Below are 18,704 nucleotides of genomic sequence, written 5' to 3'. Positions count from 1 at the left end.
CACTGGTTTTCCAAACCTTGTGTGTGCGCCTCAGTCCCCAGAGGGAGCTTTTTTAAATGCCTACTTCCTGGAGAACCAGGGGAAAGCTGGTATTGCTGAGTGGCAGGGCAGTCAGGTGTTGGGTCTGGGCTTACACACCTGTTAACTCCAGCTCTGCCACTTGATTGCTGTGTGACCTTGGACGTGATGACACCTCGTTCAGTTTCATCCCCTGCGTTTTACACTGTTGTCTTGACGGCTTTGCAGACACTTTGCTCTCACCTCCTTGGCCCTGCATCTCCCTACAGAGCCTCACCTCCACTCGAGCATAGTCAGCGTGTTTCTGATCACCAGGCAAAGTCGTTCCACCTCCACGAACTCAGACTTTGTGGTGGCCTGCTGACCCCCAGCTTCCTCTCTTCCCCTCTCCAGCCCTTTATCCTCGTTGCCCTCCGCTGACCCCTCTCCGTCAGTCCCTTTCTGTCCTCACTGACCCTGCCTAGCCCAGAGCTGGGGACGGTATTTTCCTGATGTTTTTACCTGCTTGGGGCTTCCTTGTTTTGTCTGCCTTTATGGCCAGCTGGCTGCTGTGCTTCAGCAGTGAGGAAGGCGGCAGCTCCAGCTGATGGGGGGAAGTTCTGGCTTTTGATTCATTACACGGGAAACACTGTACGTGAGGGAAAGAATCGATTCAGCGTATGGAATAGTTAGTGTTCTAAAAAAATGCTTGTTCTTCCAAGGAAGAATGCACCCCAGAGCACACTGATCAAGTTTGGTTTGATAGCAGAAGGAAGGAAGTGTGTTCGGAATATATCTTATTCTAGAAAGGCTTTTAGAGAGCTTCCTGGATTAATGGATGCTATCTAAAATGTTCATTTCCAGGCAACAGGGGTTAGGGACCTCATATAGCTCCTTCTGTTCTCTCTGCCTGCTTCCCTTTCTCCTGTAAAAGTGTAAAAGGGAAGTGGTCTGTGCGTTGAAGAATGGTTTTCCACTTAGAAATTTCTAACTTGGTAGGATTTTTAAAAGTAATTTCAGTCTTCAAAAATTCATGAAGATGGTGGTGGAAATGGATAACAGAAAGCAGAGACTGCCAGTGAAGGTTCTAAAGCCACTGCTTCTTGTGGCAAAAGTTGTGTTCAAGGTTTCGTTTGGTTTTATTTTTTTCTTAGCTCTTTTCTAGAAACAAGTGCCCCATTCTTGGTCCTGGAGAACATTAAGTACAAAAACATAGCTCTTAGCTTCTGCCAGTTTGAAGCCGTCAGCGTCCTGGTGAAGCCAGCCGGGGGTTTCCTCCGGGCTGGCGCCCTGTTTGCAAAAGCCCGACTGTTCACAGGCACCGGGCGAAGAGGAAAGTCTGCCTTTAGGTGCACCTCATGGCGAACAGGAATATTCTTGCAAGCAGAAAATTTACCTGAAAAATCAACAGGTGAACATTGTCCTCCAAAATGGAAATAGCTTTTTGAGTTTAAAAGAAATGCGCTCTTCACATGAATATAAAGAAAACGAAATCATTTGGAATCCCACCACCCAGGAAAAACCTGCCAATCTTGTATGTATTCCTTTCAGCTTCATACGTAGCCATTCTTACACTTACATCTTTACTCCTGTGGGAATCTGTTGTGGAAGATGAGGTTTAAGGATGTTAATTCTGGCTCTCACCACTTGGTAAATTGTTCATCCTTTTGCTGCTAAATTTTGTAACGCTGGACCTGCCGAAATTGTTCCTTTCTGGACCCTCTTCCGTTTATTCCAGCCCATGGTGTTCATACTGTATTTTTGTAACATACTTTCCAAGACTGTTAGGCAAATCCCTGTCATTACTCTTTTTTTGAGAGGAATGGGAGGGACTCTTGTGCATTTATTTTTACGAATAAAGTTATAATTACTTCATCAAATTCCAAAAAAAACCCCTTGGAATTGTTTAAATAGGGAAGAATTCGTATCTTTACATTAAGGCTTCCTATTGGAGGTATCTCTTCATTTATTCAGATTTTCTTTGTCTCAGTAAAATTGTCATTTTTCTCATTTAGATGCTATATGCTGTTAATCACTGCAACAGTGGTTGCAGTGTAAATTTGGAAAATCCTTCAGGAAAGTGAATTAGCAAAAGTTATGGAAGTGTTTATACTTTTGACTCAGTTACCCCATTCCTAAACAGTACCCGTGGGTTAAGGTGGACAAAACCCTTTCCCGTGAGTGAGAATTTGCCCTTTGTTTAACTTTCTAGCTGTTTCCCTGGGAACCCCACTAAAGGCAGCGCGGTTTGTGATAAAATGTCTCCTGGTTGGTGATTGCATCTGACAGATGGGGAGTGGCTGTGAGTACCTGATGGGCCCCAGGCCCACTGGAGCACAGTGGCTCTCGCGCTGGACGTGTCCCTCGTGGGGAGCCCCCCAGGAATGAGGGCTCAGAGTCAGGGTGGTGAGTCCAGGCCGCCTCCCTATGCCTGAGCTGTCTGCGGTGTGGGCTGTCGCGAGGACAGCCAGCGATCCGTGTTCCTCAGGGCCGGCGTGGCCTGTGATAGTCACGTGAGTTTGAGCCTAAGAGACCTCCCCAGGGGCATTGCTGCGGCCCAGGAAAATGACCCCACAAATGGAAGTTCAGAGCTGTTTCTTATGGCGTTGTTTTTCCCAGATTTTTGATATATTAAACAAAAGGTAGGAATGGCTTTTTAAATGCTTAATTCACTCAAAGAAATATTAGACCCTGAGACTCATGGAAGCAAGTACTGGAAAACAAGGCTAAATAGTAACATGGGAGAGACAGAATACCGGGTTATGTGTGGGGCTGGGTGAGCTCTGATGGGGACTTGGGACTTCCTGGCTGTGCCCTCCGCTGTGTTCTGGGGGTTCTGTGACTGGGTGTGCAGGTGAGGAAAGACGCTCAGGCGTCGTGCTCTGCTGCCCAGGAGGGTCAAGGTGGCCGCACGGGCCCACCTGCCACCGCTGTGAGCAGAAGCCTGAGAGGACACAAACGTGAGGTCTGTCGTGTGGGAACAGGATGGGTGAAGTGTGTTTCTTACTTCCTTCTAATATTATGAAATAATACTGGATGCACCGTGAGCCTTACTAAACCAGGTCGTGGAAATCCCTTTTCCCATTCTCAAAATCAGTGACTTAAACATTCTTTAAGAATTTCTTTGCAAAGCTCACCTTCTTTTCATACCTTTCCTTAATTTGCCCTTTGGATTTGAAACTTGTCCCAACTGTCATAATCTGATCTCTAGCCCAAAATATGGTACCAGACCTTGGGGTGAGACTCTTAGGTTAAACTTTGGTCAAGGTAGTCCCTAGGGAGGAAGGTAGGGCTGTGGGTCTCGTGGGCGATCATGGGTGTTTGGGGGTGTGTACCTCTAACTGCAGAGAGAAAAAACCAACACCAACCCTAGATCTGATGGATGACTACAGGAAACAGGCAGAACTCGGGCTTGTCTTATGCCGCCCCCAGCTAGCACTGGTGGGCGCCTCATAGACAGAAGCTATGTCTGTGTCTCCAGAGACTGCACAGACACGAGGCTTTGGGCTGAGACAGCTTGCCCCAGGCTAGGTCGTGGTGCCTGCTAACTGCCTCTGCTTTGTCTCCCGTCCCCACACCATTTCTGAAGCTGTGGAAGACACCACTTTCAGGCGCGTAGGGCTCCGCCACCTAATCCTGCCCTGTGGGCACTAGCTCGTTCTGATACTTTCCTTCAGTTTCCTTGTGATGCCACCAGCTGAAAGGGAACAGTTGACAGCCAGGCATCTGGAAGCCGAGGCGTGGAGCTGAGTTACCGCCTGGGCTCTGCGACTTACTGCTTCTCTCGCCTGGGCCTGCGACTTACTGCTTCTCTTGCTGCCTTCTGGACTCTGTTCTGCTGTTTATTCATCTTGGTATTTGGCACACGTGAAAATCATAGCACCAACATTTACTAACCACTTACTATATCCTAGTCAGTGTCCTGAGCATTTTTCTCATCCAGGCCTCACATCACCCATGGGATGTATGCCAACAGGTTAAATGACTTGCCCCGGGTTACACAGCTGGAAAGTGGCAACGCCAGAGGAGCATGGGATCAGGATTTGCATGCTTAAGTCACCCCCACCGTAGGTAGGCAGTGCGGTCATCCTCACCTTCAGGAAGCCAGGTGGATAAAGGTGAAACTAAAGGTAGCTTTTTTCAGACCCAGTCTTGACTGTCTTGTCTTCCCAAACTATGGAAAAATAACAGGCTTTATTTAACCCACATCCTTACCTACTTTGCTTAAGTATAAACACTTAATTTCCCCCAGCTCCAGTGAAGGTAGGAGTCGGATATTGCCCCGTGACTGTTAGTGGTAGTCTCCTGCCGTGGCTGTTTCAGCGTCTCCCGAGGACAATGGCCAAGGCTAGAGGTTCTCAGAAGGCATGGGTGTCATTTCTGAGGCTCACGTGCAATCATAAATTCCTGATTCTAGAGGCGGTTGCAGCTCTCCTGGGGATCAGCTGCCTGAGGAGTGCTCCTCTGGTAGTTTCAGTTAAGTCACGGACATCGGGGGCCAGAATTTAGGACTCCTGCTTTCTTGAAAGTTGTTCATCTTCTGAAAGTTACTGGGTCAGGCCCTGAGGACTGAGGGGCAATTAAGACAGGAGGTCGGTCTCAATAAGTAAATTGACCACGCGGTCACGTGGTGGCAGAGAGTTGAGCACAGATCGTATTGTCTGGTCGAGGCTGTGGAAGGCTACCCGAAAGGCTTTCTGGGGAAAGGTGGTCTCAAGAGCTGCGAAGTCAAATATTAATTTGTGCACTAACCCGATATTTGATAATTCTCTACTTGGCACTGGAGAATAAAACCGTGGGGAATAAAACTGTTTTCACAGAAATTATTAGGAAAGGGAGAAGAGAAATGAATATAATACATTAAAATGTCAAGTACAGTTTATCCTCGAACAGCACGAATGACGCGACCCTGCTCGGTTGATACTGTGGCTGCAGGACCGCGGATGCGGCGCCGCGGATGCGGAGGGCCGACTGTTAAGTTATAAGCGATTTCCAACTGAGTGGAGGGTCAGTGCCCCTAACCCTTGAGATGTTCAAGAGTCAACTGTAGTGGTAAGTACTCTGAAGGAAAAATAAGGCAGAGTAAAGGATAGACGGCAAACGGGGAGAGGGTGTTCCGCTTTCCTTCAGATCAAGTGGTCGCCTCCGAGGAGTGATGTTTGAGCAGAGACCTGCCTGAAGCAGGACCCAGCTGTTGAGTAAATGGAGCATTGATCCAGCATCCAAGTGGGAGAATCATTCCTTCAGACTCCTCCCAGGGGCGGGATGGCCCTGACACACCATGTGGCCGAGCTCTTGGGTCCAGAGTTCCAGTACTGATACTGTGTTCCGTCGAAGGCCCTGGACGGCGGGGAGCCACTTGCAGAAGGGCTCAGGCGCAGTGCTCTTGGGGCTGCCGAGGAGTTTTGTGCCCAGGGAGGTGGTCCCCCTGGGTGTTCCCATATTACTTAACGTGCGTTCTCCTCTCTTCCAGCTTGAAGGATGACCTCGAGGAAGAAAGTGCTACTGAAGGTTATCATCCTGGGAGATTCTGGGTAAGTGTCCCTCCTAAATTTGAGCCAGCACACTGACCTGGGTTTAAATTTCACCCGCTTGGAGCTCATGCCCTCTGTGCTGACATTTGCTGCTTCCGTCTCTAATAGCCGTGGCATTAGGGCCCTACGTTTCCGTGCTCTTGGGAGCACAGCAAAAATCGGAATGACCCCTAGTCAGGTAGTCCTTTGTTCCCCAATTTGGGGCATGATTTAGGGAAAAGGGTGGCTGTTTGAACTCAATTAATGATAGTTTCATGGGGGCTTCCCTGGTGGCGCAGTGGTTAAGAGCTCGCCTGCCAGTGTAGGGGACACGGGTTCGAGCCCTCCCTGTGGCTCCGGGAAGATCCCACATGCCGCGGAGCAACTAAGCCCACGAGCCACAACTGCTGAAGCCTGCGTGCCTAGAGCCTGTGCTCCGCAACAAGAGAAGCCACTGCAATGAGAAGCCTGTGCACCATGAGGAAGAGTAGCCCCCACTTGCCACAACTAGAGAAAGCCTGCGTGCAGCAGTGAAGGCCCAACGTGGCCATAAATAAACAAGCAAACAAACAAATTTATTTAAAAAAAAAGAATCCGCTTGCCAATGTATGGGACCACGGGTTCGATCCCTGGTCTGGGAGGATCCCACATGCCGTGGAGCAACTAAGCCCGTGTGTCACAACTACTGAGCCTGCGTTCTAGAGCCCGCGAGCCACAACTACTGAAGCCCATGTGCCTAGAGCCCATGCTCCACAGCAAGAGAAGCCACTGCAATGAGAAGCCCGCACGCTGCAACGAAGAGTAGCCTCTGCTCACCGCAACTAGAGAAAGCCTGCGTGCAGCAAAGAAGACCCAACACAGCCAAAAACAAAGAAAGAAAATATATTTTAAAAAAATTCATGGAATCCCTTTCCCAAGCTGGTTAGACTAGGGAGCGATGTTTATGTAGGCTTGTTGCCGTTGGCGCCGTGTCCACGAGATGGAGGTTTGGGGTGCACTGTGCAGCACACGCAGACCCCCGAGACACTGCGGGCTTGGTTCTGGACTGCCGCGACGAAGTGCATATCGAAGTGAAGGGAGTCACGTGAACTTTTTGGTTTCTCAGGGCATCTAAAAGTTAATGTTTGAACTATACTGTACAATTAAGTGTACAATAGCCTTATGTCTAAAAACAGTGCACAGACCTCAATTTAAATGCTTTTATGGCTAGAAAATGCCAACCATCATCTTAGCCTTCAGGGAGTCGTAATATTTTTGCAGTAGTAACATCAAAATCACTGATCGTCATAACAAATATACTAATGAAGAAGTTTGAACTATTGCGAGAACTAACAAAATGTGACACAGACATGAAGTGAGCAAATGCCATTGGAAAAATGGCACTGATAGACTAGCTTGACACAGGGCTGCCACAGACCTTCAGTCTGTGAGAAGCGTAGTTTGCACAGAGCGCATTCAAGTGGGGTATGCCTGCATCCTCCTCCTGCTGTGCCTGAGTCAGTAGAGCCTGGGACTGGAGAACTGTGTTCGGGTCTTAGATTTGCCGCTACTGCGTAACTAGCTAGTTCTTTCATCACTGTGAAGATTCAGGGGGTTACGGGGGGAGCTTTTCAGACTTGGCATCTGAAGTGACCCATGAAAACTTAGACCAGAGGCTACATATTTTTAAAAACAATATGATAATAAATTGCAGGTGCACGTCCTTCTTCCAAAGTTCTTTTCAAAAGGCAGTGATTTTTCTACCGTGGCTGGCTTTTTTAATCACCCGAGGAGCCTTTTAACAATTAGCATTTGCCCAGACCAGTGGGTAGGACCTGGTTGGCAGTGCTTAAATACACGCGCACTCACCTGTCCCCCCTCCTCTCTCCCTGTCCCCGCTTCCGCTCACATACATTCTCCTGGTGCCTCTGGTATGCTGTCAGGATTGAAAGTACTGCTTTTAGCCTGTGTCACCCAAACTTGCCTGATTACACATTTCCTGTCTTTTCCCCCTGGAAATTCTGGTGCACGTGACCAGGTGAACACTGCCTTGGGCTGTTTGTATTTCCAGGTCCCCTCTGCACGTGAAATGCATGTGTTCCTTTGTGAAAAGGAAGGTATTACTGGCTGTGAGGAAGGCTTGCGTTGTCTTTGGCCTGTCCTAACTACCTCATCACCAAAAAAAAATCACACATTGTCTCTTGCTGAGTTTTCTTACTGGAAAATACCTCTGGAGGAGCATACTTTGAGGTGGATTCTGGTTTGGTGGAATACTGGTGCTTTTTTCCGCTTCAGATTTTAAACTTGGAAGCGGCAGATTGGTTAACTGGCGTAAATGTCTGCTCGGAGCCAGTGGCTTCCTCTGGCTATTTGCTTGGACTGAACAGCAACCACTAAATGGAGACACACCCAAGGCGGCAGAGATATTTTTGGACTAGTGGAGCGATCTTACTGCTGGGGCTTCTTTTAGAAGGAGAGAAATAACACTAGGCTCTACCAACTACACCAGAACCTAGAAGCAGCTTTTCCAGATCTGGCCTGCATCTGTACCCTGTGTTTTTGTCCCAGGAGAAAGCATGTCGTCAGGCGAGTGAACTGGGAAGTTTTCCTCCTCTGATGGGGGTGGGCAGGTTCCTTCCGAGCTGCAGGTGTCAGAGTCAGTTTTCAGTGCCTTCCTAGTTGACTTACACTTGTGGTTTTTCTCCAATTTCAGAGTCGGTAAGACATCACTCATGAACCAGTATGTGAACAAGAAATTCAGTAATCAGTACAAAGCCACAATAGGAGCAGACTTCCTGACAAAGGAGGTGATGGTGGATGACAGACTAGTTACGATGCAGGTAAGCGCACGCCTCACCTTGGCCAGCCAAGCCTTGGTCATTCCGTCTTCACCCGTCTTTCATGCCCAGGCATCTTCCCCTCCCTGTTCTTTAGATCTCACTATTATATTCATGGATAATTGGCTTATAGATAGGATTGCCATATAAAATGCAAGACATCAAGTATGTCCCAAGTACTGTGTGAGACGTACTAAAAATTTTTCATTTTTTTCCAGAGTTCAAATTTAACTGGACTTCCTGGTTTTCATTGTCTTTTTGCTGTAAATTTGGTAACCTACAGGGTCTTGTCTTATGTCTCCAAAATGTGTAACTTGTCTCTTTCCTAATACCCTCGCCTAGTTCTTCAGGCCAAAAAAGTCGTCGTGTCTCTCCTAGGTTCTTACAGCAGCTGTTAAATTAGTTTTCCTGTTTTTCTGGCTTCTTATAATCTGTCCTATCTGTAGCCCTTAAAGTTGTGTTTCTATTAAGCCAATCTGGTTTTTCACGTATCAGCTTAATCTGATTTCAAGGGCTTCCCTTTCAACAGTTAGGATAAAAACAGATTCCTTCACATGGCTCTTTAAAAGCCTTCACATTCTGGCTACAAACTATTCTTCACTTTTTCATCTCCTGCCAGTCCTTCCGAATCATGTGCTCCTCTTACAAAGCTGTGGTTGAACGTGTCTCTGCTTGCTAGGCCCTTTGGTCACAGCTGCACCCATCCTGAAGTCGCCAACTTTCAGCCCAGATGTTGTCTCTGGAAGCTCCCACCTCCACACCAGTTGTTCCTTACTTTCTCTGCTAAATGATGTCCTGGGGAGACTGAGACATGGGGGTCCTAGCGAGCACCGGGCTCGCTGAAATGTTTGGATGGTACAGGTTGCAGATAGTTTTTACATGTGTTGACCTCAAGCTGTCACATGCTCCCAGGGGAACTCAGACCTCCAGGATGGGGCTAATGTGGCTCCCCCATACCGCAAGCATACACACAGAGGTGCTCAGTGTACCGCTGGAGGTGGGCGAAATAGGTCAAGGGGATTAAGAGGTACAAACATCCAGTCATACAATAAATAAGTCCTGGGGAGGTAATGTATCGTCGGCAGGATCGTAATAACTCTGTGTGATGACAGATGGTAGCTAGACATCGTGGTGGTCCTTTTGTAACTTACAAAAAAAAAAAAAAAAAAATCACAGTGTCCGTACACCTGAAACTAATATAATACTGTACATCAGTTATACTTTAATAGTAAGTGTGTGTGTGTATAAAACTAAAGTTTGAATAGGCCAAGCTTGAGAGAAAAGGAAATTACCAGATAACAGGAAAGAAGAGAGAACTGAAAGCTCATCATAAGCTCAGGGGCTCCTGCCATGGTGATCTGTGAATTTATGACGGGGACTTGAGTTCTGTCTGTCATCAAGGACAAGAGGCGTGAACTGCACAAGATGCGGGCCCAGAACCCCCCTGCACACATAGACACACACTCATCAGGACCTTGGAAAGATGGGAAAACAGGACCCAAAACCTCAGCCCACGCAAGTGGCAAAGCTGGCATGTGCGGCGCAGGCTGGGGCTTTGCTACTTGCTTCCTGGTTGCAGACTCCCAGTCCCACTGTGCCCGTGTGTGGATTCTCAGTTTCTGCTCTGCCAGGCACAGAGAGTTTAGTCTGGAGGATCTGACATTAACCCTCTGTCACTCCTGGCAAATACAAAGATAAGACCACCCTATAGGGACAGAGGATGAGCTCAAGGGGGAATAATGGCCTGCAGAAAATGCTCACAGTGACTAGAGATTTCTTGGAATGGAAACCATAAATGAAAAGGGGCACTATAAAAAACGAGGATATGGGAAGCTTAGAACTTCAAGAAGTGAAAAAACAGTCACTGAAATCAACTGAGCAGTTAAACCTCAGATTAAACATAGCTGAAGAAAACAGTAAACTTCAAGATTAAGCTGAGCAAATTACCTCAAGAGTAAACTCGGAACTGGAGTGCCAAAAATCAGAATCCTAAAAGCAACTGGAGAGAGAAGACAGCTTACAGATAAAGGAACAGCAGTTAGATAAGTTCTCGGCTGCAACAGAAAGCAGAAGGGAAATGGGATGTCTTCAGGGTGCCGGGTCAAACGCCACCTGAAGATTTCCCGTGTCGCGTAGCAGGAGAAGCAGATGGAGAGCCACGCTGTGGTTCTGACAGCCGGGTGGGCTGATGAGAAGCGAGACTCTGTCCCTCCTGGCTCAGGGGCCATTCTGATAGAGCCCCACAGGTACCACGAGCTCAGATCTTGGAGTTTCCCGGAGTCGACCCCATCTGGAGAACCCAGGGCACCAAAGCAGAGTCTGGAAAGGGTGGGAGGAAAGAACATGGTCCTCAGGTTGAAACAAAAGGCTGGCCCTTGTGCTCCTGCAGCCAGTTTAAAAGACTAGAATTAAATGAAAACCGTCGTCTCCGGACAAAGGCGTCATCATGTTGGATCTTGAGGAATCCTCCCCTGTTTTTCACAGGCCTTCAGCACTTGCAAAAATAGATAATTCAGATTAAGACAGCAAGGCAAGAACCAGTGGAAACCCCCCTGGCCATTCAGAGTGGTCTTTGTATTTAAAGAAACCAGGCAATCTTGTGTATCTGTGGAGAAGAAACTAAGCAGGTGGTGTAGGTCACTAGAACTTCTAAAAATGAAATGCAATAACCACAGTTTGGAAATATAGAGAGTGTTTTTAGCAACAGATAGGATACACCACAAGAGGGCTGAAAGGAAGAAAAATGGTGGGAAATGGGGAAAAGAGGTAAAAACAGGATTCAGTGAGTAGGTCGCTCGCACTTAATTTTAATTAGTCTCAGCCGAGCGAATAGGTGAAAGTTATTTGCTGAGGATTTCTCAGAACTGATGTGGCACCAGATCCACAGATTCAGGAGGAACACAGAAGTCTAGAGGAACCATATGGAAAAAATTCCTTTAAGACAAACTTGAAGGCAGCCAGAGGAAACGGAACGACCTGGAGGAGCAGTGAGGCTGCCAGTGGGACTGGCAGGCTGTGGCATGTGAGCCGGGGCTGTCAGCAGGGTGTTCTGAGCCCTGGAAATGCCCGCCTCCAGGAAGGAAAGCGAGCGCCTCCTTAGGCTCGGGCAGAAATCCTAAGAGACGCACTTCAGGCGGAAGTGGAAAGGTCTGAGATAAGATAAACTTAATTGTATGCATGCATCTGTTTTTAGAATTATGACCCTAATAGTAAGAGTGTGTAGCTTCAAACCAGTACAAGGAAACCGGGATTGGAACTGTGTAATTTAATGTGTGGGGATAGATGAGTGACCGTGTGCATTTTTAAAATTTCTTACGTTGCTCAGGAAGAAGCTAGAAATCAATCGGTATTAAACATTAGATGGAGTCAAGTGTGCGTGAAAAACCTAAAGGTAACTTATGAAGCCATAGTAATGTAAACAGTATGACATTGTCACAGAGATCCACAGATCAAGGGGACGGAGGGCACAGAAACAGGCACACCTAGCTGACACTGGGTAGGCAGAGGAGGCTTTGCAGAATGGGGAAAGGACAAGTCAGAGGACAAGTCGTACTGTAAACAGGCCTCTGGGCCGGCGGCTTTCCATTTGCTGAGGCGTAGCCAGAGTGTTCAAGACCTGAATGGAAAAAGCACGAAATGAAAACCTGTAAAATGAAAATACAGGTTCTTTTGGGTTTTCTTAACTTTAGGCATTTAAAATAGAGAAAGCACAAATCATAAAAGGTTAAAGATTGATAGTAGACCACAGTAAACATCTGAATAACAAGATTCTAAGTAACAAACTACAGACTGGGAGAAACTGTTAATAATGCCTAATAGTATCCATTCGGCAGAATGACCTAGTGGGTAACAGGCAACTCTCAGGAGAAACCACGTCCTGTGGCCTGACGTCAGGGAATTGCAAATTTAAAAGGCTGACAAAATCGAGTTTTGGCTACAAGTAGATAGAATATTCTCAAACCGATGGTGGGAACATATCCGTGCAGCCTTTCAAATGGAGACTTTTGTTGGCTCTCCAACGTCACACACACACATCCCTGACAAGCAGCCAGTCTGCATCTGGGTTCAGAGCCTAGGAAACTGTGGGCCCGACGACAAGTGAGGAAGAATGCTCACTGCAGCCTCTGTGCAGTCACGAAAAGCTACGGATAATGTAGAGGACCAGGGAGTCAGTGGTGGTGTTTTAAGGCACCGGGATACTGTACAGCTGTTAACATCTGGAGGAAAAAACAAAAGATGCAGAGGATCTTGTACATGATATGGAATTATGTTACGGACACTGTCTGTGTGACACAGGTCTCGGGCCGCTTACTTCTAAGGGGGGAAGGGAATGGAAGGAAGGCTGTGAGGAAGGGCTGACTCTCTTCCTGAAGAACTGATGTAGAAACAGCAGTGTTAATAGTTGTCACCTTGGAGTTCTGGGTAGATAGATATATCGGGTGTATTTTGAAGGTAGAAAATAAAGTATTTCAGTTAAATATTACAAATTTTGAAAGATCATAGCCACAAGACTGTACTTTTGTAAGTGTTAAGTTAAATTAATTTTGGAAACTTGCTGAGAATAACCCCCAGTTTTTCAACTTTTCTTTTTAATTCCTTACTTTGCCTTCTCAGTATCTGAGTTCCAAATACCCATTTGGTTCCACCAAGAGTCATAAAGTTCCTGTGTAATTCTGCTCTTGGGATCCTGTCCTAAAGAAGCAATCTGAAACACAGGAAAGACTCTCTGTGTTAAAGCTCATTAATTACTGAGTTACTTATAATTATGGGAAATTGGCAGCAGTATATTTTTTTAAGCAATATTTTTTTAAAATGAGTGAAGTGGTTTGCTGAGTCTGTTGGGCAGAGTAAGGATGTGCGCTCTCGCCGGGGAGGGTGCTGTGTGTTTTGTGGGGCGGAGAGGAGTGGCCTGTGCACTGAGATTCCAGCTGCGTGAGTGACCCTGCAACGCGGGCACCTAGAGAAAGATGTGTGCTCGTGAAGACCTCTGGGTGGGAGGACACCAAGAGTTTCGGGGCATTTTTTGGCTTTTGCTTTACTTATCCAGATATTTACATAGTGACAATGTTATTTCTCTAATGGGAATTTTGTTGTTGTTGTCCAAGCCTATATTTGTTTATAATTTTTTTTTTCCTGTGTTTCTCTTTATAGAAGTAGTTGTCAGTTTTTACCTGCTGTGACAGAGTTCTCGATTCTCCCTCCACCTTGGTCTTCTTTTATGGGAAAAGGCTCTTTTCTCCACTCAGGGACACGCATTCAGGGTAGGACGTCGGACAGCAGGAGAGCACAGAGGTGACCCTCACAGGGTCCGGCTGCTGCCGCGCTGTCCACAGAGACCGTTTGTCCGCACGTGTGCTCTGCTGCTCACGTGGGGCGGGGTGGTGCCCTTCCCTGCCCACTGAGAGCAGCCACAGTCTTCGGCTTTGTTTCTTTCATTGCCCTTCAGCCTTACCATCACTTCTTCTGGTTCCCAGTGGCTGCTTCCTTCCACGTAGTGTGAGCACTGCTAGGCCCCGCGTGGACATTACCACAGCCTCCTGACTCCACGCCTGCAGGCACGCTGAACCCCCGTGGCCACTAGGACGTGTCCTTTTCAGGAAGGTTCTTCCCAGAGTGCTTGGAGCACGCGTGGGCTCGAGGTTCCCGGGGGGTGGGGGGTGGGCAGGGGTAGGCTGCCGTGGTCGGGCCCCTTGTGGCCAGAGCTGTGACCCGGAGTCTGTGTGCTGGTTGTGGAGGGCCCCATACGTCGGAAGAGAGGGCTGCGTGGGCCCTGCAGAGCTGCCTTCCTTGGAGGGTAACCTCTGGGCTGGGGTGGGCACTCTTTGCCCCGCACTGATGGGCGACCACAACAGCCCCCTTCCGCGTGCACTGTCCTTGGCCTGTCTGTGAGCCAGAGTTTAGCCTGTGTAGTTGCACTGCTTTATGGGAACTTCTTTAAGGGGTTCTAATGCTGCCGTTTCCAGCTTTAGATATTTCCAGACAATATTTAAGTCCTGGCCCTGCTCCTGTCTGCCATGATGTTGTTTGAGCCCGTCCCCAAGGGAAAACCAGCCTTCAGCATTTGCATGTTACGTTTCAGGGCTCCTTTTGGAGAACATTCTCGGCGGTTCTGTGGGGTTTAGAACATCATGAATTGGGTAGTATTAAAGAAACGCAAATCCCATGATACTGCCCTGTTCTGCTGCGTCATCCTTCTGTGTATTCACTCACTGCGCAAGCATCCTGTGCAGTGAGGCTCTTCCTACCTGAACTGGAAGCTGTCTGTGGCCGCGCTGGAGTTGGCGTGTCCCCGAGTGCTGTGGGCTGCCTGGGAGGAGCTTCGGGGAGGAGCTCAGCCCTGCTTCTGCAGAAGCCGCTTCTGGAGATGAAACTGTCGTGGCTCAGTCCACACTCCGTGTTGGTCTAAGTCGCAGGCCTTCGGTTCACTGGCTGGTGGTTTGGACATAAGGTTGAAATTTTGGGGGGTTATGAGGATTTTCCAGATTCTCATGTTGCTCTGAAGCTAAGTGGTTTCCTGCAGACAGTGGAGCCAAGAGGTGAAGACTCCTGTCAGCTGGAAGTAACTGCGAACCGCTTTGGACCCCGGCACCGTGGCTCGCCGCGGGTGTGCGGCCATTCTGGGGAACACTAGTCCTCTCCAGGCAAACCGGGGGCCCTGTTGGGATCTGGGGCGTTGAGGAACTGCATCCTTGCTCTTGGACCTGGTGTGGCAGTGAATGGTGGGAAGTTCTTTGAGCTGAGCGCCTGGTGGTCCATTGATGAGAAGCGACTTCGATCCGTCTTCCTTGGTGTATTCTCACATTGCTTGTCCCTTTATTCCCCTCCCCCTTTTCTGGTACTTTTGTTTCCTTTGTCTCTTAATTAAGGTATAATATAACTAAAACATACTGGGGTTTTTTTAGGTCAACTTCATATATACAGTAAAATGCATACATTTAAATGTACAGTTTGGGAGTTCCCTGGTGGTGCCGTGGTTAGGACTCAGCGCTTTCACACTGCCGTGGCCCGGGTTCAGTCCCTGGTTGAGGAACTGAGATCCCGCAAGCCGCGCGGCACGGCCAAAAGTAAAAATAAATGTACGGTCCGATGAATAATCACCTCCCTAGCTTTCCATCACCCCCAGGAAGTCCCCAGGGCGCAGAAATCTTACGTTTACATTCAGGTTTTCCATAAATATCTACCCACGTGGCCACCACCTCGATCAAGATTAACGTTTCTCTAGCGTCCTCCAGACGCATGGGACACGTCCACTTACACTGCTGTCTGTCGGTGTGCTCTGGACACTCGGGTGCTGAATTCTGTTCCTGATGAGTCCTGAAGTGATTGTCTCTGGGGGGGCCCCTGGCGTCCTCCACACACCCCACTCCTGGCACTCCGCCCCAAGGAACGACCGTTTTGTCTCTTGCAGATCTGGGACACGGCCGGACAGGAGAGGTTCCAGTCTCTGGGTGTGGCCTTCTACAGAGGCGCAGACTGCTGCGTCCTGGTGTTTGACGTGACTGCCCCCAACACGTTCAAAACCCTCGACAGCTGGAGAGACGAATTCCTCATCCAGGCCAGTCCCCGGGATCCTGAGAACTTCCCCTTTGTTGTTCTGGGAAACAAGATTGACCTCGAAAACAGACAAGTAAGTGCCAACGATGCCGGGGGTCATCACTATGGGGCTTGAGAACCTGAGAACCTGCCCTCGCTTGGGTAAGGGCTACTGAGTCACAGGAAGGGCCTTCTTGTAAAGGGGCAGCTAAGTTTTGGATGACAGGTGCTGTTTTTAGATTTGACTGGTAAGAAACTATATGCCGCAGGGATCTACACCCCATGTCTCTGGCTGTGTGTGCCCCATGCGGGGGTGGATGTGGGAGACAACTAACTAGCCACCTGCCCAGCCCTTGGAATGGGGCCTTGCTCCCTAACCTGTAAAGACCTACCATCCTGGCCTCCCCGTGGACAGACGGGCAGCGAAACTCTGCAGAGGTTGGTATTCCCTTGGGAATTACGGCAACAAAGCAGGAAGCCCGACGAGTGGGGCTGCCTGCACCGGCAGCTCTCTCGGTCCCGGTGACGGGATTTCCCTTGAGGCCGGGTGATATTTGGTCTTTGGGACGCAAAGGCAGACTTGCACTTCGTCTGGCTCATGCACTCTTAGATCGGGGATGCTTCCTGAGTCTGATGCTGTGTTCATCTGACGAGGACACTCAGATGCCAGATGACGGTGTGTCTGGGGCTGTGGTGCCCAGGAGGAGCTTTCTAGCATTTTCCTCTCCTGTGAGAGCCCCCTGCTTCTGGGGTACTGCGTGAATTTGGAGGGTTCTGTGCTGAGGCCAGACCGACTCTGGGGGTGCACTACCTCCTGGCCAGCTGCCTTTGGGGACCAGGGCCCAGGAGGCCAGTTCACATCCCCATGCTGCCCCTGCAGCTGTGACTTTGGGTCATTACCTTTGCCTCTGAGCCTCGTTCCCGTTCCCTTTCTGTGCTGGGAAGGAGGGGATTCGAGTGTGACCTTCTCAAGTGCTCTCTCAGCGCCTCAGGGGCCTCCCTTGATCCTCGTGTGTACAGGAGATGCTTTGGGCTTTGAGCAAAATTGCTCTAGGTTCCTTTCAAATAGCACTTGTCTGGGGAACGTAGGCTCTTAAGTGTAGTTAGGTGTATTTCTGACCACTCATCTCTTTTTCTCCCTTTCCTGAGTGGCCTGGTCCTTCTCATGCCTGAAAATGGGCTAGGGTGGGGAGAGGTCAGGACATGCGAGGCAGGGTGAGGGCCTCGGGGCTCTGGTGCCTAGGTGTGTGGTCAGGTGAGGTGCCGTGAGCAGTCACAGAAGGGGCTGCAGAGCTGAAGACCAAGCTGCCAGGCCTGTCCTGTGCTGAGGGCTGCCTCTGAGGTCCCAGGAGGGACGGTTACTTCTTCCTGGGCTGGCGTCTTACTCCCTTCAGAAGCTGCTTCTAATCTTAGTGCGGCTGAGGGTCCGAAGGTGTGGGTGGTAGGCGGGGTGCTTTGGCTCCTGGCTCTACTGTGTGTAGGGGTGACCGGGGCGGCGGGGGGGACAGTCCTTCCCTGGTAGGATTCCCGCTGTTCCCTGCACACACATGCCCTGCCTCTTCTTCCAGGTGGCCACAAAGCGGGCACAGGCCTGGTGCTACAGCAAAAACAACATTCCCTACTTCGAGACCAGTGCCAAGGAGGCCATCAACGTGGAGCAGGCCTTCCAGACGATTGCCCGGAACGCGCTGAAGCAGGTGGGTGTCCAGCGGTGGTCTGGCTACCTCTGGTGATGGGCCGCTGAGCCAGCCCCGGCCTGGCTGCCTTGTCCTTAACCTTCTTTCCTCGCTGACTCTTTTCCATGTAGCCAGAAACCCCTGTGTTTATCCAGGAAGGTAAAGGCACAGTCTGCTAAGGCTTCCAGAAATTCCGCTCACTTGTGAATAACCTCAACCGTGCGGGGCAGCAAAGACCTCAGCCGAGGTCTCCCTGGTCTGACCAGCTGCATTGTTCTTTCCTTCTGCAGCTGTCAGGTGGCCAGGCCACTAGATGGCCCTGGTCAGACTGGTCCTTCTGTTTGAGGAGGGGATAAACGGGAATTTGAAACCCATCATTGGATCCAGTTTTTTTAAACAAATTAAATGTATAATTATTTATGTATGTATGTATGGTTGTGTTGGGTCTCTGCTGCTGCGCTCGGGCCCTGTCTAATTGCAGCAAGTGGGGGCCACTCTTTGCCCTGGTGCGTGAGCTCCTCACTGCAGTAGCTTCTGTTGCGGAGTGCGGGCTCTAGAGTGCAGGCTCAGTAGTTGTGGCACACGGACTTAGCTGCACCGCGGTGTGTGGGATCTTCCCGGACTAGGCTCGAACCCGTGTCTGCTGCATTGGCAGGTGGATTCCCAACCACTGCGCCCCCAGGGAAGTCCTGTTTGGTTTTTTTAATCATATCTGAGCTGTAAGAGATTGCGGGCTCTAGGAATTGTGTTCCTTGGATAAAGTTTTCCTACATTTTTTCTTTCTTTATTTATTCAGTTGTTCCCCCGAAATAACAGTGGCTTCTTGTTGGCAAGGGCCAGTTGAAGACTTTGTGACTCAGCAGCTCTGTTGGGGCCAGTGCATTGAGGCAGGTCCCAGCATTGTCAGTTGTCTGTAGTGGGCAGGTGAGGGGTGCGGTCGGAGGCAAAGGGCCCGTGGCAGCTGCAGAGGGCAGGGTGGTTCTGCAGCTCCTGGGAGCGGGTTTACAGAAGGCGTGCTTCTCAGCAGTCGGGGCACCTGGCCTGCGGGCTGTACAGGAGTCGTTTTTCACCAGTTCCCTGTTGGCTGGCATCACTGTTGGAGTTTTCCTCTCTGAATATTGCTGTCCCTAGAGCCTCATTACAGTGGCGAGCTGGCATCTTGGGAGTGA

General features: G+C 49.3%; 1 protein-coding gene across 3 annotated transcripts in view; it reads left to right on the top strand.

The window, feature by feature from the left end:
- The window catches only part of RAB7A (RAB7A, member RAS oncogene family), a 94,215-nt gene that overhangs the window by 72,613 nt on the left and 2,898 nt on the right, over nt 1–18,704 (top strand). For all 3 annotated transcript variants that reach the window (XM_067755653.1, XM_067755651.1, XM_067755652.1), the window contains 4 exons: nt 5,471–5,531; nt 8,203–8,329; nt 15,735–15,953; nt 17,428–17,556. In XM_067755653.1, the coding sequence (XP_067611754.1) occupies nt 5,479–5,531; nt 8,203–8,329; nt 15,735–15,953; nt 17,428–17,556 (528 nt within the window). In that variant the 5' untranslated portion in view covers nt 5,471–5,478. The remainder of the gene's footprint in view (nt 1–5,470; nt 5,532–8,202; nt 8,330–15,734; nt 15,954–17,427; nt 17,557–18,704) is intronic.

Source organism: Pseudorca crassidens, chromosome 10 (genome assembly GCF_039906515.1).
Source record: "Pseudorca crassidens isolate mPseCra1 chromosome 10, mPseCra1.hap1, whole genome shotgun sequence".
Taxonomy (NCBI): Eukaryota; Metazoa; Chordata; class Mammalia; order Artiodactyla; family Delphinidae; genus Pseudorca; species Pseudorca crassidens.
This window is presented reverse-complemented; position numbering and strand designations above follow the sequence as displayed.